The sequence below is a fragment of the Bombina bombina genome, chromosome 3 (genome assembly GCF_027579735.1).
Source record: "Bombina bombina isolate aBomBom1 chromosome 3, aBomBom1.pri, whole genome shotgun sequence".
Taxonomy (NCBI): domain Eukaryota; kingdom Metazoa; phylum Chordata; class Amphibia; order Anura; family Bombinatoridae; genus Bombina; species Bombina bombina.
This window is the reverse complement of record NC_069501.1, coordinates 982,884,582-982,908,651: the sequence shown is the minus strand read 5'-3', so window position 1 is coordinate 982,908,651 and position 24,070 is coordinate 982,884,582. Positions and strand designations below refer to the sequence as shown.

The window sequence follows — 24,070 nt, the reverse complement described above, 5'->3', positions numbered from 1 at the left end:
GCAACATATTTATTTAATTAGAATCCTCTTTATTCATTTATCTTTTTGTTCTATTATTGTCCACACAACTCCCTGTAGGACTGAGAGTGAAAAGATAACACATGGTTTATAATAAAATACTAAGTGTAAAAAATAATTTAAATAAACTATTATTTTATGTCCTTTATTGTTCACTGTATTTACATTTTTTTATCTCATTGCACTGGAGTAATATGACATTGGAGTGTAACCTGCATATAAAAGATGTGTCAGGAATTTCATGAGAATTAAAAACAAACAAACAATAAAAACACCTTAAAGGGACACTCAGGTCAAATTAAATTTTCATGATTCAGATACAGCATGTCATTTTAAACAACTTTCCAATTTACTTCCATTAAAAAAAAATCTGCACATTCTTTTATATTTACACTCCTACTCCTACTGAGCATGTGCAAGAATTCACTGACTGTACGTATATGCATTTGTGATTGGCTGATTGCTATCACATGGTACAGGGGGAGTGGAAATATACATAACTTTGAAATTTGTTAGAAAATAATCTACTACTTATTTGAAATTCAGAGTAAATGCTATTGTATTGTCTTGTTATCTTGCATTTGTTGATTATGCAAATCTGCTTTGTTGACTGGTCCTTTAAGTAGATCTAAAAGCAAACAAATAAACAAACAAAAAAGGTTGCTCTGTTTTTGTAGTGGTTTAAAAAAAAAATATATTTTTTTCTTGTTAAAGGGACAATGTTGCTTCATTCTTTTGGTATTCTTTATTGAAGGAGCAGCAATGCACTACTGCGAGGTAGCGCAGCATTTCAGTAAGCCTATGACAATAGGCATATATGTGCAGCCACCAATCAGCAGCTAGCTTCCAGCTCCTGAGCATACCTAGGATTTTTTTTTCAACAAATGATACCAAGAGAACTAAGCAAATTATTTAATAGAAGAATAAATTGGAAAGTTGTTAAAAATTGTATTTTGTGTCTGAATCATGAAAGAAGAAATTTATGTTTCATGTCCCTTCAAGTTACCCTTAACAGATACGAGATTCCTTAAAAGGATAGTCTACACCAGAATTGTTATTGTTTGAAAAGATAGATAATCCCTTTATTACCCATTCCCTACTTTTGCATTACCAACACAGTTATATAAATACACTTTTTAGCTCTGTGATTACCTTGTATCTAAACCTCTGCAAACTGCCCCCTTATTTCAGTTCTTTTGACAGACATCCATTTTAGCCAATCAGAGCTTGCTCACTGGAACTCCACGTGCGTGAGCACAGTGTTATCTATATGATAAACGTGAACTAACACCCTCTAGTGGTGAAAAACTGTCAAAATGCCCTGAGAGAAGAGGCGGCCTTCAAGGGCTTAGAAATTAGCATATGAACCTCCTAGGTTTAGCTTTCAACTAAGAATACCAAGAGAACAAAGCAAAATTGGTGATAAAAGTAAATTGGAAAATTGTTTAAAATTACATTCTCTATCTGAATCATGAAAGTTTATTTTGGACTAGACTGTCCCTTTAAAGGAATCTTTTTGGGTTAAAATAGCAAACTATTCACAAGTAGGGATGGGTGAATATGTAAATTTCCGAATTCAAATGTTAGAATAAATGTTATTACCGAAATTCGAATTACAAATCCAAATGTTGATACGAACGAATATTCTTAAAAATTCTATAATCAAATGCTATTTACAGTTTTCGAATTTGAATATTTATAATTAGATCAAATGTCCACATTCGAAACTTCGAATTTAACATTCTATTTAACAAATACTATTCAGATGTTCAATAGTTCATGTAGTAGGGAATCTAGTAAATTGATACATAATAGATAGAAATATATCAATTTAAATGTTTCTATTTCGATCGACTATTGCATAATTATAATATTACATTTAAAGAGAGAATTATAGAAATACTGTTACAAACATATAAATTCAAATTTTCTAAACAAATATTTTCTAATGTAATCGGAAATTTTGAAACCAAACATTCGTAAATTGAATGTTATGTAAACATTTGAGATTCGAACGAACGAATGTGTTTAAATTCGTTTCATTCACCCATCCCTATTCACAAGGCCTTGTGTCATATACTTTACATGACTTGTTGTAACAAAGTATTCAGACACTTAGCTTTGCCCAACCCTAACAATGAAGGCTTTGTACTCTGTTAGTGAAGTATTATTATGCATTGAATGTTGCTGAAGTGTCACGGAAACTGTATTAATGTTTTGTACATTGTTTTCTAATCGTTTTAATCAACCATGAATTAAAACAAGTAAAATTAAAACAAGTGCAAACTATTCATTGATGTCATATTTTCCCTCAGTAATAACGGAGCAGAAGTAGATTACTGTTTCCCAATTTAATTGGGACATAAATACCCTGTCATGTCTTCAAAGTATTTAGGGAACACTTGCACTATAGAACATCTCCTGAGGAATTCGCTAATCAAGATACCGGGACTCTGGTACCATATGGTACCACAGTGCTTTCCTAAAACTAATGCAGAGTTTGTGCTGCCAATAGCCATTAAAATAACAAATGAAAAAGATAAACATTTTCATAATTTTATAAAACTGTCAGCATTTTGTTGCCAAATTATAACAGCAAAAGGTAATTTTTTTAGATAATATACACACAATTGAAATTGTGCTCATAAAAGACTTTTGGTTAATCATATGCAGTTGTTAATGAACGCAACTTTCAGCTTCTTTTACTAGGTGTAAAATGCCAAAATGCTCTTTATGTCAAGGAAACATATTGGCCAATTAAAGGGACAGTCTACTTGATTTTTTTTATTGTTTATGAAGATAGATAACACCTTTACTACCCATTCCCTAGCTTTTGCACAACCAACAATGTTATATTAATATACTTTAGAAATTTCCTGTTTCTTAGCCCCTGCAGGCCGCCTCTTATTGCAGTGCATGTTATTAGCTTTTCACAGCTAAACAGTGCTAGTTCATGTGTGCCATATAGATGACATTGTGCTCACTCCCATGGAGTTATGCAGGACCCAGCAACAATTGGCTAAAATGCAAGTTTGTAAAAAAAAAACACTGAGATAGGGGGGCAGTCTGCAGAGACTAAGATACAAGGTAATCACAGAGGTACAAAGCATAGTAATATAACCGTGTTAGTTATGCAAAACTAAGGAATGGGTAATAAAGGGATTATCTATCTTTTTAAATAAATAAAAACATTAAAGTAGTCTGTCCCCTTAAAAAGAAAAGCAAACAGAAATTAATCTTTTATATAGATTTTTTTTTCATTATATATATATATATATATATATATATATATATATATTAAAAATACTTTTTGCAATATAATTTAATGTGCAATAAAATAAACAATAATAAATTGACATTATAAAAGAACAAAAAGAAAATGTTCTTATGTGTTAGATAAATGTATTATTGGCCTATTGTTTAAACATAGCTGTGTATGAATCTGTAGCCACCAATCACCAGCTGGCTTCTTTTCAAGAAAGGATATCAAGAGAACAAAACAAATTTGATAATATAAGTAAATTGAATAGTCGCTTAAAATTGTGTGGTCTAACCGAATCATGGATTTGTGTGGCCTATTGTTTAAACATAGCTGTGTATGAATCTGTAGCCACCAATCACCAGCTGGCTTCTTTTCAAGAAAGGATATCAAGAGAACAAAACAAATTTGATAATATAAGTAAATTGAATAGTCGCTTAAAATTGTGTGGTCTAACCGAATCATGGAAGTTTAATTTTGACTTTCACGTCCCTTTAAATCATTCATACTTGTATAAATTAGATGCTATATAAAGCCATAAAGAAAAAATATATTAAACTAAACATAGTAGTCTGTCATAGAAGAAACAATTGTTTATGAAATATATTTGTGACTGGGTCAAACAAAAATAAGGGTGGCATACGCAAAACAAGTCTTTTATACTACAGGGCTAAAGTTGCTAAGCAACCTACACTCATCTATATGAGTGCCACGGTACTGTACTTTTAGATAAAATGGGTTGGATGAAGTCACCTAACTGGGATTTTGTGCTCTTGTAAAATGAAATGAGGTAGTATGTAATCCTAGGGAAAATGGAAGCCAAAATGTGCATACATAAGAGTTTGACAAATATATTTCACACTTAGGGCCCGATTCTAAAAAATGTGCTGGCCTAGACTGATTTTCTAGTCTAACACTCGCAGAGACAGCCCTTGTGGAATTCTATAAACAAAAGGGTCTGTCCCTGTGACAGGTGAGATGTCTCCCATAGAAATAATAAGAGCTCTCTGCTATGTAAACGTTTGCAATTGAGAACTAAGTATACAGGAAGAACCCAGAGTACATTTTAACTTTAATATTACACCTAATACAAATCAAATTACGCCCTTTTCAGTGCACTGTACCTTAAATTCGCTGTTATTTTCATATGCATAAGGTTTCCTTTCAGAGTAATTAGTGTTTTGAGTATTTTGATAAAAGCTTGCCAGTTTTTAAATTACGAGAAAAAATAGTGAGATCTGTAGGGAGAAAATGTTTACAGAATTACACTGGGATTTGAGAGACCATTTTATACACGCCCATTGAACGCCTATGTTTAGCATATTTTACAAAAAACAACAATTACGCTTTATATTTTGTATATTTTCTATGTGTTTTTTGCACATCCAGTGTACTTAAAGGGACTGTCTACTCCAGAATTGTTATTGTTTTAAAGGATAGATAATCCCTTTATTACCCATTCCCTAGTTTTTCTTTTCCAAAACAGTTATATTAATATACTTTTTACCCTGTCATTATCTTGTATCTAAGCCTCGGTAGACTGCCTCCTTATTTCAGTTCTTTTCACAGGCTTGCATTTTAGCAAATCATTGCTTACTTCAAAATAACTCAATGTTATCTATATGGTACACATGAACTAGCACTATCTATCAAAATTCCCTGAGATAAGAGGCGGGCTTCAAGGGCTTAGAAGTTAGCATATGAGCCTACCTAGGCTTGGTACTGAGAACATCTAGCTATGCTTCACATGCACATGCAGAGAAAAATGTGAACAGTGATAACTTTTACTAGAAGCATATTTGCCAATACACGTATATGTATTTTTCAAATTTGTTTCTTTTCAAATATCTAATTCATCTATGTGAATTAAATTTTTGTCCGGAACGTCCCTTTAAAAATATTGCCAGCCCAAAAACCTTTATTTAATCAATTCATTTGAATATTTAAAAAAAAGTTATAAGGTATATGGTATATGACAAGGTATTTGAATGGAAAGGGCTATAATGTATATATGCATACATATACATGTCTAAATATGTGTATGTATATATACATATGTATGTATATATATATATATGTATGTATATATATATATATATATATATGTATGTATATATATATATATATATATATATATATGTATGTATATATATATATATATATATATATATATATATATATATATATATATATATATATATATATATATATATGTATGTATATATATATATATATATATATATATATACATATATATATATATATATATATATATATATATATATATATATATACAGGTAGCCTTCAGTTTACGCTGGGGTTAGGTTCCAGGAGGAATGGTTGTAAATCGAAACCGTTGTAAATTAAAACCAAGTTTATAATGTAAGTCAATGGGAAGTGAGGGAGTTAGGTTCCAGGCCCCTCTCAAAATTGTCATAACTAACACCTAATACATTATTAAAGCTTTGAAATGAAGACTTTAAATGCTAAACAGCATTTTAAACATAATAATATAGATTGCATCATCTTCAAACTAAGTTTAATGAACAAAAACGTTTTTTTTACTTGAATTTTTCTGCAATCAGTTTTCTGCATTGTTAGCATGTTAGATAATATTGGTTCTGCACCTATTCTATGCATTTTAATCTGCAGTGATTAATAGGTAGTTAGGCACCCCCACCTCAAGCAGCTGGACAGGAAGATAATAGGGAAGTGGCTGCAAGATCTTGCTCGATAGGTCTTGTCTGATCTGTGTACACAGATCAATTTCAGGCTGTTAAACTAGCTTAAAGGGACAGTAAACTTAAAAAATAATGTTATATAATGCTGCACATAGTGCAGCATTATATAACATTATCTTAGCGGCAGGTAGCAAAAAAAAAAAGCTTTGCAAGATATTTTATATTAAACCTGGATTTAGCAGCTCTCCGCTCCAGGATCTTCTAAGCGGGTCTTGAATTTTAAAAGCGCTTCACAGGCGCGCTGTCTAATCACAGCACACCCGATTGAGCCATTGAAATGAATGTAGCTCGCTCCCGCTACCAAGCCAGAGCGGGAGCAAGCTACATTTATTTCAATGGCTCGATCGAGCGAGCTAAAGAACTAAATAGAGCACCACTTGTAATCTGGCCCTTAGTAGACAGGAAGAGAATGCTGAAACCATCAAGCATGAAGGCAGGTTTTTATTTAAATAGATTTATGTAAAATGATGTGAAAAATAGGAGCTGGTATAAAATTCTAGGAACTGTGGCTTCCTGGATATTTACCAAGCTCTGCACTGAACAGCTGCCCAAGACATTATACTCCGCTCCCATGTGCATCCCCTATTAAAAAATAAATACCTTTTGTAAACCAGCTTTCAATATGAAGTCCCTTATCACACAAAACAGAGTGCTATACTTCCACAGATTATCAAGGAATTTATCTGAACACAAATATGCCAATTAACTTTAGTGTGTGTAATAGAAAAAATATTGATGGAGCTGATCCATAGTTTATAAAAGGGATTGTTTTTTTTTGTGTATTTATAGTAGGGGTAAATGAATGATTGAGCACATTTTTGGTAAGTTTTTTTTTTGGCACCACTATAAAAGCATTGGTGGACTGACTATATAATTCTTACCTGTATCTGAAACATTAACTAAATGCTATTTTACCATTCCTGGCCAAATTATATATATATATAATTTTTTTTAATTTTTTATTTATTTATTTTTGGCTTGATAAATAAATAGAGTATATGAAATTTAAGGTTAGCAACATATAATTAGCTTCCAACTTTAATTTGATCTAGACAGATATATTTTCCTATTTGTTTCAGATCTTGTACAGCTGTAAGAAATTATGGGGTACCCTTGGAGTTTAAAAAAATCAATTAGGGATGTAGGAATACATAGATCTGAGGACTTTTGTATGAGTAAGTGTGACCGATTGTAGGGTTAGTTTAACCCTTGGCTGATAATAAAAGTCAGCCCTCTTATGCATTTTAGGAGTTGAGAATCTATTGTATCTGCACCATACACGTGCCGGTCACCGCATTACAAAGCAGTCACCGGCGATCAGTCACAGCAGCTCAGCACTGTGCTCACCCCGCGCGTTCCTCATTGGTGGGGAAACCGGCTTCAGCCGGTCACGTCCTGCTACCATGGTAATGCCTTAGACACAACTCATGACAAAGTCACATGGGGTGCTACACGATTTTGTGTGTGCTAATCAGATCTGACATAATTTACAATTTTTGGGTGACATGATTTGCATCCTATCCCAGAACACCCGACTTCCGGGATATTGTATTTAATTTGCGGGCATCAGGGAGCCGCTATTACAATGCAGGAGACTCCCGGAACTTCTGGGAGGGTTGGGATGTCTAGATAGCCTGCTCTGCTTGAAATATGAAAAATAAGCAGTTATATATAAGTATAATGCATTTTTGTTCACAGCTAATATTCAAAGTTTAATTGCTCGCCGGTTAGTACTGCTCCCACAGTGCTCTTGGACACATCTCAGTAAGCATGAAACTAAAATAGTATGCACATAGTAGCATTGATTTAAAAACAAGAAAATGTTATAAGTAAATTCAATGTTAAAGACAGTGGAAATCTCCAGCCCAATAGATAGATAGATAGATAGATAGATAGATAGATAGATAGATAGATAGATAGATAGATAGATAGATAGATACAGTGAGGGAAAAACATATTTGATCCCCTGCTGATTTTGTACGTTTGCCCACTGACAAAGAAATGATCAGTCTATAATTTTAATGGTAGGTTTATTTGAACAGTGAAACAGCATAACAAAAATCCAGAAATACGCTTTACAAAAAAAGTTATAAATTGATTTGTATTTTAATGAGTGAAATAAGTATTTGATCCCTTATCAATCAGCAAGATTTCTTGCTCCCAGGTGTCTTTTATACAGGTAACGAGCTGAGATTAGGAGCACTCTCTTAAAGGGAGTGCGCCTAATATTAGCTTGTTACCTGTATAAAAGACACCTGTCCACAGAAGTAATCAATTAATCAGATTCTAAACTCTCCACCATGGCCAAGACTACAATATTGTAGACCTACACAAGGCTGGAATGGGCTACAAGACCATCGCCAAGCAGCTTGGCGAGAAGGTGACAACAGTTGGTGCGATTATTCGCAATTGGAAGAAACACAAAATAACTGTCAATCTCCCTTGGTCTGGGGCTCCATGCAAGATCTCACCTCGTGGAGTTTCAATGATCATGAGAATGATGAGGAATCAGCCCAGAACTACACAGGAGGATCTTGTCAATGATCTCAAGGCAGCTGGGACCATAGTCACCAAGAAAACAATTGATAACACACTACGCCGTGAAGGACTGAAATCCTGCAGCGCCCGCAATATCCCCCTGCTCAAGAAAGCACATGTACAGGCCCGTCTGAAGTTTGGGAATGAACATCTGAATGATTCAGAGGAGAACTGGGTGAAAGTGTTGTGGTCAGATGAGACCAAAATCGAGCTCTTTGGCATCAACTCAACTTGCCGTGTTTGGAGGAGGAGGAATGCTGCCTATGACCCCAAAAACACCACCCCCACTGTCAAACAAGGAGGTGGAAACATTATGCTTTCGGGGGGGGGGGGGTTCTGTTAAGGGGACAGGATAACTTCACTGCATCAAAGGGACGATTGACGGGGTCATGTACCATCAAATCTTGGGTGAGAACCTTAGCCAGGGCATTGAAAATGGGTCGTGGATGAGTATTCCAATGACCCAAAACACACGGCGAAGGCAACAAATGAGTGGCTCAAGAAGAAGCACATTAAGGTCCTGGAGTGGCCTAGCCAGTCTCCAGACCTTAATCCCATAGAAAATCTGTGGAGGTAGCTGAAGGTTCGAGTTGCCAAACGTCAGCCTCAAAACCTTAATGGCTTGGAGAGGATCTGCAAAGAGGAGTGGAACAAAATCCCTCCTGAGATTTGTGCAAACCTGGTGGCCAACTACAAAAAACATCTGACCTCTGTGATTGCCAACAAGGGTTTTGCCACCAAGTACTAAGTCATGTTTTGCAAAGGGGTCAATTACTTATTTCACTCATTAAAATGCAAATCAATTTATAACTTATTTATCACTAATTTAAAGGGACACTGAACCCAGATTTTTTCTTTCGGGATTCAGATAGAGCATGCAATTTTAGGCAACTTTCTAATTTACTCCTATTATCAAATTTTCTTAATTCTCTTGGTATGTTTATTTGAAAAGCAAGAATGTAAGTTTAGATGCCGGCACATTTTTGGTTGTCCTTGCTAATTGGACAACACCAATAAACAAGTGCTATCCATAGTCTGAACCAAAAATTTGTTGGCTCTGTCAGGGTACAGGTAAATGACATATATATATATATATATATATATATATATACTAATATATATATATATATATATATATAAATAATATAAAAAGGATGTGTGTATATATGAGGCTGTATATTTTATCAGATGTGCTGTAGAATCGCAATTCTAATGTAAAGGATTGATTTAAAACCCATAGTCAGTCCTCCCCCCACTTCTTTCAATTACACAGGACACTCATAGAAGTCATTTCAAAAGAGACATTTCTAGCTAGGGTGTGAAAATGAAGTCCATATCAGATTGTAACTGAAATTTTCTTCTGGCACTAAAGCATTTGGCCATCAACCCCTTTTAAAACTTTAAAATACAACATTTGCTCCTTAATTGGAAGTGCAAACTTCAGAACACTCTTTACCCCATACAGTGAGTGAAGACGAAGTGTCTGGGATATGTCTTTAAGGCCTAATGAGATGGAAATTAGCATGCTGGAATCTCAAAGGTACATGCCCATATATGGGCTTCCTACCCAAAATGTAGCCGCTTTGTCTAGGTAAAAGGCTTGAAATCACAAACATTCTCAGGGACTATACTGTTAACAGCCATGTGTAAATTATCTCCCATGGAGTTTCCCATGTACCAACAAAACAGCAGGAAGTATGTTGTATTGTAACTTTGAAATTCACTGAAAATATAACTGGTATAATTTTGTTTCTTATAGAACAATGATTTATCTGCTGTGTTTGATATAAATATATATATATATATATATATATATATATATATATATATATATATATATATATATATATATATATATATATATATACATATATTCAGAATACATATTAAATATGCCTCAGATTGTATTACATATACCTATGGACATGGGAAATACAATTCAGAATTATAATAGATTAAATAACAATTTTAATAATCCCATGTTTGAAATATATTTATAACATGTTTTCTGTTTTTCCACATGGAGCTAAAAGATGATAAATACAGGATTGCATACATGGGATGAACTAAGTCATATCATATGATTACGCACTAAATGTTTATAAAATTTTAAATACATCTTTTGAAATATAGTGAGATGGATGTATGGAAGTCACTTTGATGTGATATGACTATAAAATATTGATGTTTGATATCAAATTATAAATTTTCTGTTAGGCTAAATGAAATATAAATGCTAACAAGAGAAATTTACTAATGCAATAAATTATAATATGTTTAATATAATTATTATATAGGGAGAATTGAATTAACAGTGTAATTATTTTGATATAATATAATGGTGCTTGGTATTGAAATAATCAGAAAATTCACATGGTGCTATCCTGCCTGGAATCCGGATTGTAAGTAATTAATGCAAGAAATTATGATGATTTTTATATGGGGTCTTTAAAATTTAGCAAACATAGGTGTTAGAAATGTTTAAATGAATGTGTTGTTCGTCCGCTGCCCCCCGATGGCCAAAATCCAGTATGACAGTCAAGGGATTTAACTGTTAAAGATGCGTTTCCATAGCGACAATATATACAGAGCCAATGGGGAGCGTTCCCCAAAATTATCCAATGAGAAGGGAAAAGCACCGTGGGCGTGAACGAAAAAGGTCATCAATGATTAGATATAAGGATTGACAATGCAAACAAGGAGACAGTTTTTTTTGTAACTTGCTGAGACTAGTGATCTGATATCTGGCGGCCATACTTGGGAACATTTCACTTGAGCAAGAAACTGGAAACTTACCCTTGATCTATGCAATAACGTTCCTTCAAATGAGATGATCTAAAGACCCCTACGAATTGGTTCAAATTTGTGAAGTATAATTGTTCTAATTTTTAATATTTGAAACAAAGGTTATTGGTAGAAACATAGTCAATTTATAGTAAAGAGATTTAAATGAGCACTCAGTATTTTAGCTGTATTCATAGTCCTGTATAAAGTTAAGTTTGTCTCTGGTATGCTAAGTAATTCATCTGTGCAAAATATAGAATATATATATATATCTATATATCTATATATATATATATATATATATATATATATATATATATATATATATATATCTTAGAATTGGTTTTAATTATATGTAACTAGGAATTGGTTCCAGTTTAAATAAATAGACATTTAAAGTAGCTGTTTACACTGGGAATGTATGTATTTTTAGTATCCTAATTTGAATTGTATTAGAATCAATTGTAGCTGAATAGCTGAGTATATATACTGTCCTATTGTTTAAATAAGCACTGTTAAAACTATACCAGTCTGAATGCTTAGTGGTTTATATTTTAGTCTCATTGTGTTAACTGAATGAAAGGCTATTGTGAGTAAAGCTAATTTTAAGGGTAGACTTTTATGAATTTTGCATAGCATATTTGAATAGTTTTTAAACGAGTATAATATTGATTCATATTCTGATTCCTGCAAATATATATTTCAATGTGTTCATAGATATTTACTAATAATAAAAAATTCAGGTATTTATATTAATTTTATTGTCTTAGTAATGCATATTTGATTGTGGGTTTAGTTTAAAGAAAGATTGTTAAATATATTCAGTTATAACCCTGCCATATACTCACATATTATTTGGAGAGTACTGCTAAGATTCTTATAAATATACCGACAGCTCCTTAGCTTAGATTCCTTCTTTTTCAAGTAAAGATAGCAAGAGAACGAAGAAAAATTGATAATAGGAATAAATTAGAAAGTTGCTTAAAATTGCAGGCTTTATCTAAATCATTAAAGAAAAAAATTGGGTTCAGTGTCCCTTTAAGTACAATTTATAACTAAATGCGTTTTTCTGGATTTTTTGTTATTCTGTCTCTCACTGTTCAAATAAACCTACCATTAAAATTATAGACTGATCATTTCTTTGTCATTGGGCAAACGTACAAAATCAGCAGGGGATCAAACAAGTGTTTCCCTCACTGTAGATAGATGGATGGATAGATAAAACAAAGACAATTTGATTTTTTTTTAACTTTTTTATCTTGTTGTCACGGAATTAATAAATGTATTGTTTCTCTCACTCCTAGAGGACACAAGTCGGGAAAGTAAAGAAAACCAATGGCTTGGTGTCACAGTGAAGAGCCAGGGTCTTGGGGGCAAGATAGTGGTGAGTTTAATCTCTATGTTTAATTTCTCTGTCATCGGGGTAAAACTAAATTAATCTTTACTAAACAAATAATTGCTCACATGACAATTATTGTAAAATAATAAATGAATATTTTAAAGTACAATGTTGGTGTATTAAGATATATGTAATTCTTGAAATGTTTTGTGTGCGCTCATTTTGTATACGTTATATCAGTAACTAAAGACATAAATACGACATCTTTTGGTTGTTTTGTATTGGGTGTGGCATTGACTAAGACAATTTAATATACATTAGGGTTGTTTTGTTTGATTTGTTTGCTTACAGTGCTGCAGTTTTATTGGAATTTTTAACTAAATTAAAAACTAAGATAACTGAAAAGTTATGGTACCAGGAAACCGATATCTAAATATTTGACAAACAAAAACAAATCTCATTTGGTGGAAACACAGATGGGAATCTAAGCCAGCATTTTCGCCATGATAAATATTTTTACAGTTATCTTAACCCCTTTACTGCGACCCCTGCACTTACCCCCATATCCCAAGTGTTCCAGTGGGGGAATCCGGGATGCTTGTGACATCACCAAGGCACGGAAAACAGGAAGTTAAAAGATTTTTTTATATAAAATGTTTAGTTATGAAACAACTTTGCAATATATTTTCATTATTTATTTTGCTAATTTTTTAATTTAATTTAGTTCTCAAAAAAAAGTGCAATTTCTAACTCGAAAACCTTGACATGCACCTGCTGACTTTACAGGCAGATAACCCTGCTACATATCTGTCCTTAATTGGCTTTATCAGATAACAACTGCAAAACAATTCACTTAACTTTATGAGAGTGGTTAGCTTTGTTGTTAGCAGACTAAAGCTCAGATTGACTCCTCTGTATAAGGCAAATGGGTGATGTTTGGCTATTAAAAATAATGGCAGTAAAAGGATGTTAATTTGTTTTAAAACAAGACTTGGCTAATATGTTATACTATAGCAACACAACACAAATGTCTTTTAATTACAAGGTGTTTACTGTCTCTTTAAGTGAGCTGCATAGTGGGATATTTAAACCCCTTTATCTCAGCTCCCTTAAGTCCCAGAAACCCTTAAAACCACCTTTTTGAAAGGCAATCACCTGGGGTCTTGGAAGTGTTAAAGCGCCAATATTTTAAAAATAAAAAATTACCACACTTCCCCACACTGTTTGCATGACCCCTTGCTTTTTTTTTTGTTTTGTTTTTTAAACATTTTTTTTATTTTATGAGAATTATACAAAATACAGTACATAACACCAGACCCGGCCTAAGGGTTACACAGTACAGCCGGGAGTGGATGAGAGTGAAATAATTTTACAACAAATGATAAAGGCTAAAAGTAAGTTTCCTAACAGAACAAGTTGGGGGGAAGGAAGGTAGGGGAATAGAAACAAATGCCCCAAATGGGTCATCCCTAGACTTCACAGAGCTATCATAAGTGAGGGAAAATGTGGTTAGTAAACAACCTGCAAAGGTTATTACTGAAGCCGAAAATCTGAGGGGGTCAGAGTCAGGTGAGTCAATGTGTAAATGCTAGTAAATGTTAGGTTTGGAGGGGGCGGGGTGGGGGGGGTTATTACACGATGGTATCACTGAGAGTGATATCCAAAGGGTAGGGGGAGCTAGTAGAGAAGAAGTTACGGCTCACTGACTAATTGTGAGAATCGTTGTCCATCTTGATCCTCTTAGGTCAGGGAGGGAGTTAGTCATTTAGGGTGGTACGGGTTCTAGGGGTCATAAGAGTCTCCCAGGGTTCCCAGATCTGGGCATAAGTGCCCATTTGTCTATTTGCCAGATATACACCGCTCTCCATGGACTTAAAGTATTCAACCGTTTCCAGCACACCTCTCAATCTCGGGGGATGTTTTTTTTCCAATTTCTAGCTATCAGTAGCTTGGCTGATAGAAGGATGCAGATCAGCAAACATTTGCTATTAGAGGGAATTAGAGGGATATCTATATGGAGTATACCCATGGAAGGGAGTGTTACACTAGGGAGACCCAGTTTGGTACACAGATTCCTCATCTTAGCCCAGTAGTTCTCGAGTTGGGGGCAATCCCACCACACATGCGTGGGGTTGCCTCTCCCTCCGCATCCCCTCCAGCACAATCCCGATGTTGTAGAGTAGAATTTCTGTAGTTTAGTTGGCACCAAGTGCCATCGGGTGAGAAGTTTATAGAAAGGTTCATACACCATTACACAGTGTATGGCCATCCTGGTGTCAGATATGGCACGTTGCCATTGTTGTGTTGAGTGGTCTCTTCCCCACTCCTGTTCCCATGCCAAAGTATGAGGGGTTTCAAAGGAAGGGTTGTCGCCAAGAAGGCATTGATAGTGGACGGATAAGGGCTTATGTAGCTGAAGTTTGGTTGTCCACCTGGTTTCCCAGAGTTTTGTGTCCCGGAGTGTCTCAGGGAGGAAACCCCACGATCGTAACAAGGATCGTAACCTGGTCAAGTCAAAGAGAAGCTTGGAGGGAAGATCCCTCTTCGCTATTAAGTCCGACTGAGTCAAGAGCCTATTGTTATGGTAAAAATCACTTATTGATCGTAACTGAGAGGTTCTCCAAACCCCGATGGAAAAGCTAGGAAGGGTTAGGAGAAGACTTACTACAGGCTGAACTGGGGACGGGTGGGGAGCGATCAAATTGAAGTTGCGTAGGCGTAACCACTCCTGCACTCCCTGACAATCAATTAGAAAGAGTAAGTGACTGGAGGCCATGACTCGCCATCCAAAGTAGGTCCTCAGGTTTGACATAAGCCGGAAGGGAAGCCTGTTCCAGTTCTCGCCATATGGTTTGCGGGAGATCAGAGCTCCATCCAGAAGCATGGGTGACCATTGCGGCATCATGGTAGGTTCTGATGTGTGGAAGTCCTATCCCTCCCCTTTCTATAGGTCTGTGCAAGATATTTGCCGCTACTCTAGGCTTCTTCCCTCCCCAGATATAGTTAGAGACGAGTCGTTGGAATCGGGCAAGGATCTGAGGAACCAGGAGAGGAAGACATCGGAAGAGATAAGTGATCTTAGGGAGTATCATCATCTTGGTCGCAGCAACGCGGCCAAGCCAGGAGATCTCCTCTTATCTTTAGAGCTTAGGAGGGATTCAATTTGTGTCAATAGGGGAGAATAGTTGTGTGCCATTATTACTTTCTTGTCATGAGAAAGGAAAACACCCAGATGCTTAATTCCTTCAGTTGACCATTTAAAGGGGAAGAGTCTTTGTAAAGTCTTAAGTTCCTCCAGTGGGAGTCCCAGGGAGTAAGCTTCAGTTTTAGATACTTTTACTTTGTAATACGACAGAGTGCCAAATAGTTCCAGAAGGGCGAAAAGAGGGGGAAAGGAGGTCAATGGGTCGGACAAATTGATAGTGAGGTCATCTGCAAATAATAAAGATAAGCAAGGTCTCCAGCACTTTGTCAAACCAACTTTATTCAGACACAAATAGCAATTTGTGTCTGAATAAAGTTGGTTTGACAAAGTGCTGGAGACCTTGCTTATCTTTTCTATGTGTCTGGGGCTTGGCAGCGCCCTTGGTCTACCGTGCACACTCCACACTCCCAGGTGCTGTTCCCTTCTCGGACTTTTGTCATCTGCAAATAATGCAAGTTTCTGCTCCAGGTCATGAATTATGAGGCCTTGGATCTCCTTTTGTTGTCTAATGGCCGCAGCTAGAGGCTCGATAGATAGCGCATACAGGATAGGGGATAGTGGACACCCCTGCCTCTTGCCATTAGTGATCAGAACAGAAGGGGAGGTAAATCCCTCCCCTCTAACTTTAGCTGAAGGGTTGGAGTATAATGCGCCCATGGCTTTGCAAAGTGTGAGCTTTTAAGGTCAGGAACATATAATCCCATCTCACCCTGTCAAATGCTTTTTCCGCGTCAATCGACAGGGTGAGTAATATCCGAGTATTCGGTATAGAGGTTTAGAAGCCTGCGTGTATTATCAGAGCCTTGTCGGCACATTACAAACCCCACTTGATCCAAGTGTACCCAAGATGGAACATGGATTGCCAATCTGTTACCCAACACCTTAGCATAGACCTTAACATCAATGTTAATGAGCGAAATTGGCCTGTAACTCTCACACATAGTTGGATCTTTCCCCTCTTTGGGTATTGTGAGGATGCTAGTTTCAAGAAACTCTCCAGATAAAGTACCTGAATTGCTTACCTCAAGAAAAAAATCTCGTGAGGATTGGCGTTAATACAGGAGCATAGGTCTTATAGAACGACGCAGTGAAGCCATCTGGTCCGGGGGCCTTACCGGTTTTAAGAGAGCATACAGCTAATTGGGTCTCTACTTGTGTAAAAGGGAATGTCAAGTCAGTTACCTCTTCAGAGGAAAGGTGTGGTAAGTGGAGCAAGTCAAGAAAGTTCTGGATCTCCCCTATGGGGGTATTAGGGTCAGCTCCCAAATTATATAGAGAATGATAATAGTTTGCAAAGGCTATGTCTATGTCTTTCGGTGCATATGCAAGAGTACTTTTAGTTTTAATAGCAGAAATCCGCAGTTGTTGGGTCTGGTAGCGGAGTTTGTTTGCTAGGAGTCTATCAGCTTTGTTGCCCTTGTAATAATAGAGTTGTTTTAATCTAAATAGTTTAGCTTGGACTCTCTTGCCCTCTCTTTTGTTTATCTCTTCTCGAATCTGTACAACCAAATGTGAAAGATGGGAGGAGGGATGCAATTTATTGTTGTTTTCCACTATTCTAAGCTTTGCATATAGTTTAGCTAGTGGGGTTTCATATTTGTCCCTAAGCTGAGCCGTTCTAAATATGAAATAACCTCTCATGTAGGCCTTGAAAGAGGCCCATAGTGTTGCAACGGAGGTATCACCCGTGTCATTTAGTGTGAAAAAATCCACGATGACCCGAGATATCTTTGGTGATTCAATGTCTGACATGAAAGAATCCAGGAGTCGCCACGGCGGGCGAGTTTCAGAGTATGTAAGAAGGGAACAAGTCACTACCACAAGGTCATGGTCAGACCAGGGGCATGGTTTAATACGTGATGAAATACAGGCATCCAAGGTCCAGCTGTCACAAAAGAAGGTATCAAGTCTCGAATAAGAGTTATGTGGCTTCGAGAAGTGGGTAAAGTCTCTCTCAGATGGAGATAGGCATCTCCATATGTCGTAGAGATTATATTGGAAGCACAGCTTCCGGAAAGCCGCCGACTGGGAGGAGACGCTCCTATCCTGGGGGGAATTGCTCAGTGTCTTCCTATCCAGGAGGGGATCCCATACAAGGTTGAAATCACCTCCAATGATCAGGCGACCTCTTGTCACCTTTTCAATGCGTTCAAGGGTGGAACGAAGGAAGGGGATTTGTTTGGTGTTAGGGGTGTATAGAGAAACCAAGGTACACAAGACCTCATTAAGACGACAGACTACTATCAGGAATCTTCCCTCCGGGTCAGACTCACTATATTCAATTTCGCATTTAACTGATCTGTGAACCAGGACAGCCACACCTCTCGTCTTTTCGGTGTAGGAAGCTGTTTCACGGATTGGAAAGTAGGAAGAATTAGTAAGAAATCTGGTCCCTTCCTGCCAATGAGTTTCCTGGGAGAAGGCAATTTGGAGCTTGTGCCGGAGGAGATACCGGAGCAAGAGGCTTTGTTTTGTTGGGGAGTTGAGGCCCTGGGTGTTAAGTGTAGCGAATCTGAGTGGAGGCATCTTGAGATGGTTCTCGGCTACTATGTCCAAAAGGGCAGAGTGGAGGAGGGGAGAGGTGTACTGTGGCTTTGGGCAGTCAAATAAATGGAATGGACAAGTCCCACTAACTTAGTGAGAAGGGGTCTGGGTAATGTCCAGGGAGAAGTTGGCTCAGATTAGCGTACCCTAAATGAAAAGTCAGGGAGGGATAATGTTCTCCTTCAAGAATTATGTCTACCAATTTGGGGAGGGGCTCAGATAAGTAGGGATATGTTAGGAAAAGTTAAAGAAGGGGGGAAAGTGTTATTGTTTCACTTTCGTTGTGAGTGACCTATAAGTTGAACCAAAAGGTCGCAGCTCAAAATGTGTGGGGGGGAGCTAGCATAAAGGTCCTAGCCCCGCTAATCCCCGGGATTAAATTTTTTTTTTTAAAGACAACTAAAGTTGTCCCTTTATCTGATACGAAATATCCTGGTATCACACCAGGGGGGAGATATAGGGAATGTGTGTATCAAGTTCCGGGGAATGGTCCAGAAATAGAGGTTGTGGGTGAGGCAATTCGAGTTTTAGACCCATGACCCCTTGTTTTAATACCCAAAAAAACACTCTTTAAAATGGTGACAAGTAGACTTCTATGGGCCACACTACTAAAATCACGACTACCCGACACTGCGCTAGATCAACTGCTCCAAAGCCGAAGGTGTGTTAGGAATACATATATATATTTCTACACCTATATATCTATATCAATGTATACAGCTACAGACATATACAGAGAGATAGTACAGTACTGTAATCAGAAAGGTAATAGTTGTTGTTTTAAAAAAATATAGACTATTATTTGCATTTTAGATTGCAAAAATCTAACAAAAGACCCAAAAAATTTAATAAAAAGTTTGGATTTCAAAATAAGTTTGGATTTTGAAATTCCGGATTTGGGGATTTGTACCTGTGTGAAAAAATAAATAAATATATATATATATATATATATATATATATATATATATATATATATATATATATATATATATATATATATATATATATATATATATGCAGGGCTTGAAATGTTAAAATATAGTCCCGTATGACTTAGATATTTGACGTTTTTTCTATGTCTAATATTGAATGGTCTAGTAACTTTTCCCCCTGAGCTAGTAGCTTTTAACCCCTGACTAGTAAACCATAGTGATATTTTTTCACCCCGTATGTGTGTGTATATATATATATATGTATATATATGTATGTAAAGTTTGGATTTCAAAATAAGTTTGGATTTTGAAATTCCGGATTTGGGGATTTGTACCTGTGTGAAAAAATAAATAAATATATATATATATATATATATATATATATATATATATATATATATATATATATATATATATATATATATATATATGCAGGGCTTGAAATGTTAAAATATAGTCCCGTATGACTTAGATATTTGACGTTTTTTCTATGTCTAATATTGAATGGTCTAGTAACTTTTCCCCCTGAGCTAGTAGCTTTTAACCCCTGACTAGTAAACCATAGTGATATTTTTTCACCCCGTATGTGTGTGTATATATATATATATGTATATATGTGTATGTATGTGTGCAGATATATCTTTACAGATAAATACCCATGGAACTCTTCCCAGTCAAACACTTTGCCATATACCATATCCCTTGTAAAACCTTTTTAACAATATTAAAACTATTTTTTATTTAAAGGGACACTCAATTCAAAATTTAACTTCATGATTCAGATAGAGCAGCAATTTTAAACAACTTTCCAATTTACTTCCATTAACAAAATGTGCGCAGTCTTTTTATATTTACACTTTTTGAGTCACCAACTCCTACTGAGCATGTGCAAAAATTCACAGCATATACATGTATGCATTTGTGATTGGCTGATGGCTGTCACTTGATACAGGGGGAGTGGAAATAGACATAACTTTGCAATTTATTTAACAAACATCTACTACTCATTTGAAGTCCAGACTAAGTGCTATTGCATTGTCTTCTTATCATGCATTTGTTGATTATGCAAATGTGCAGTGTTGACTGATCCTTTAATAGTGTATAAATGAGTGTAATAGTTTATTTTAATATCTTTTTGATGTATTTTAATATGTTTTTGATGTGTTTTGTGCAACTTGTTCTTAACCCGTACAATTCAGGTCTCAAGTTGCGCTAAATATTCTAGCACAGTTTTGGCTTTTGCTCAAGCGCAACCTATAACTTTTTCTTGTTAAGTGTATTCAGTCCACGGATCATCCATTACTTATGGGATATATTCCCTTCCCAACAGGAAGTTGCAAGAGGATCACCCAAAGCAGAGCTGCTATATAGCTCCTCCCCTCCACGTCATATCCAGTCATTCTCTTGCAACTCTCAACATAGTAGGAAGGTGTGAGAGGAGTGTGGAGTTTTTATACTTAATTATTTCTTCAATCAAAAGTTTGTTATTTTAAATGGCACCGGAGTGTGCTGTTTTTCTCTCAGGCAGTATTTAGAAGAAGAATCTGCCTGCGTTTTCTATGATCTTAGCATCTTAGTAACTAAGATCCACTGGCTGTTCTCGCACATTCTGAGGAGTGGGGTAACTTCAGAAAGGGAATAGCATGCGGGGTTCCCTGCAGATGAGGTATGTGCAGTAAAATATTTTTCTAAGGAATGGAATTGACTAAGAAAATACTGCTGATGCCGATGTAATGTAAGTACAGCCTTAAATGCAGTGGTAGTGACTGGTATCAGGCTGATGAATGTATGTGCAGTAAAGTAATTTTCTAAGGAATGGAATTTGACTAAGAAAATGCTGTTAATACTGAAGTAATATATGAGCCTTAACTGCAGTAGAAGCGACTGGTAGCAGGCTTATTGATAACACTACATAACTTTTAAAATGTATGTTTAAAACGTTTACTGGCATGTTATTCGTTTTTGTGAGGTACTTTGGTGATAAATCTTTTGGGGCATGATTTTTTCCACATGGCTGACGTATATTTCTGCATAGAAAAGGTTAACTGAGTTTTCCCACTGTTGTAATATGAGTGGGAGGGGCCTATTTTAGCTCTTTTTTGCGCAGTAAAAATTCAGTCACAGTCTTCCTGCTTCTTCCTCCTTGATCCAGGACGTCTCTAGAGAGCTCAGGGGTCTTCAAAATTCATTTTGAGGGAGGTAATCAGTCACAGCAGACCTGTGACAGTGTGTTTGACTGTGATAAAAACGTTAATTGTTAAATTGATTATCCATTTTGGGTATTAAGGGGTTAATCATCCATTTGCTAGTGGGTGCAATACTTTGCTAACTTAATACATTTACTGTGAAAATTTGGTTGCTATAACTGATTTGGTTCATTGTTATTTCAACTGTGACAGTTTTTTTGTGCTTCTTAAAGGCGCAGTAGCGTCTTTTATATTGCTTGTAAACTTATTTGAAAGGATTTTCCAAGCTTGCTAGTCTCATTGCTAGTCTGTTTAAACATGTCTGACACAGATGAATCTGTTTGTTCACTATGTTTGAAGGCCAATGTGGAGCCCAATAGAAATATGTGTACTAAATGTATTGATGTCACTTTAAATAAAAGTCAGTCTTTATCTGTAAAGAAATTATCACCAGACAACGAGGGGGAAGTTATGCCGACTAACTCTCCTCACGTGTCAGTACCTTCGCCTCCCGCTCAGGAGGCGCGTGATATTGTGGCGCCAAGTACATCAGAGAGGCCCATACAAATCACTTTGCAAGACATGGCTGCTGTTATGACAGAGGTATTATCTAAATTGCCAGAATTAAGAGGCAAGCGCGATAGCTCTGGGTTAAGGACAGAGCGCGCTGATGATGTGAGAGCCATGTCCGATACTGCGTCACAATTTGCAGAACATGAGGACGGAGAGCTTCATTCTGTGGGTGACGGATCTGATCCAGGGAGACCGGATTCAGAGATTTCTAATTTTAAATTTAAGCTTGAGAACCTCCGTGTATTGTTAGGGGAGGTATTAGCGGCTCTGAATGATTGTAACACGGTTGCAATTCCAGAGAAATTATGTAGGCTGGATAGATACTATGCGGTGCCGGTGTGTACTGACGTTTTTCCTATACCTAAAAGGCTTACAGAGATTATTAGCAAGGAGTGGGATAGACCCGGTGTGCCCTTTTCCCCTCCTCCGATATTTAGGAAAATGTTTCCAATAGACGCCACCACACGAGACTTATGGCATGTCCCTAAGGTGGAGGGAGCAGTTTCTACTTTAGCTAAACGTACCACTATCCCGGTGGAGGATAGTTGTGCTTTTTCGGATCCAATGGATAAAAAATTAGAAGGTTACCTTAAGAAAATGTTTGTTCAACAAGGTTTTATCTTACAGCCCCTTGCATGCATTGCGCCTGTCACTGCTGCTGCGGCATTCTGGTTTGAGTCTCTGGAAGAGGCCATTCGCACAGCTCCATTGGATGAGATTATGGACAAGCTTAAAGCACTTAAGCTAGCTAACGCATTTGTTTCTGATGCCGTTGTACATTTAACCAAACTAATGGCTAAGAACTCCGGATTCGCCATCCAGGCGCGCAGAGCGCTATTGCTTAAATCCTGGTCAGCTGACGTGACTTCTAAATCTAAATTGCTTAATATTCCTTTCAAAGGGCAGACCTTATTCGGGCCCGGCTTGAAAGAAATTATTGCTGACATTACTGGAGGTAAGGGTCATACTCTTCCTCAGGACAGGGCCAAATCAAAGGCCAAACAGTCTAATTTTCGTGCCTTTCGTAACTTCAAGGCAGGAGCAACATCAACTTCCTCCGCTTCAAAACAGGAAGGAACTGTTGCTCGTTAAAGACAGGGCTGGAAAGCTAACCAGTCCTGGAACAAGGGCAAGCAGGCCAGAAAACCTACTTCTGCCCCTAAGACAGCATGAAGAGAGGGCCCCCTATCCGGAAACGGATCTAGTGGGGGGCAGACTTTCTCTCTTCGCCCAGGCTTGGGCAAGAGATGTCCAGGATCCCTGGGCGTTGGAGATCATATCTCAGGAATATCTTCTGGACTTCAAAGCTTCTCCTCCACAAGGGAGATTTCATCTTTCAAGGTTATCAGCAAATCAAATAAAGAAAGAGGCATTTCTACGCTGTGTACAAGACCTCTTAGTAATGGGGGTGATCCACCCAGTTCCGCGGACGGAACAAGGACAAGGTTTTTACTCAAATCTGTTTGTGGTTCCCAAGAAAGAGGGAACCTTCAGACCAATCTTGGACCTAAAAATCTTAAACAAATTCCTAAGAGTTCCATCATTCAAAATGGAAACTATTCGAACCATCCTACCCATGATACAAGAGGGTCAATACATGACCACAGTGGACTTAAAGGATGCCTACCTTCACATACCGATTCACAAAGACCATTATCGGTACCTAAGATTTGCCTTTCTAGACAGGCATTACCAGTTTGTAGCTCTTCCCTTCGGGTTAGCTACGGCCCCGAGAATTTTTACAAAGGTTCTGGGCTCACTTCTGGCAGTGCTAAGACCGCGAGGCATAGCGGTGGCTCCGTACCTAGACGACATTCTGATACAAGCGTCAAGTTTTCAAATTACCAAGTCTCATACAGAGATAGTTCTGGTATTTCTGAGGTCGCATGGGTGGAAGGTGAACGTGGAAAAGAGTTCTCTATTACCACTCACAAGAGTTCCCTTCCTGGGA

The 24,070-nt window shown here is 36.8% G+C and overlaps 1 protein-coding gene across 4 annotated transcripts in view; it reads left to right on the top strand.

Moving 5' to 3' along the window:
* Positions 1 to 24,070, top strand: part of ITGA7 (integrin subunit alpha 7) — a 331,759-nt gene that overhangs the window by 119,297 nt on the left and 188,392 nt on the right. For all 4 annotated transcript variants that reach the window (XM_053708086.1, XM_053708088.1, XM_053708089.1 and 1 more), the window contains exon 3: positions 12,645 to 12,724. In XM_053708086.1, coding sequence (XP_053564061.1) covers positions 12,645 to 12,724 — 80 coding nt within the window. The remainder of the gene's footprint in view (positions 1 to 12,644; positions 12,725 to 24,070) is intronic.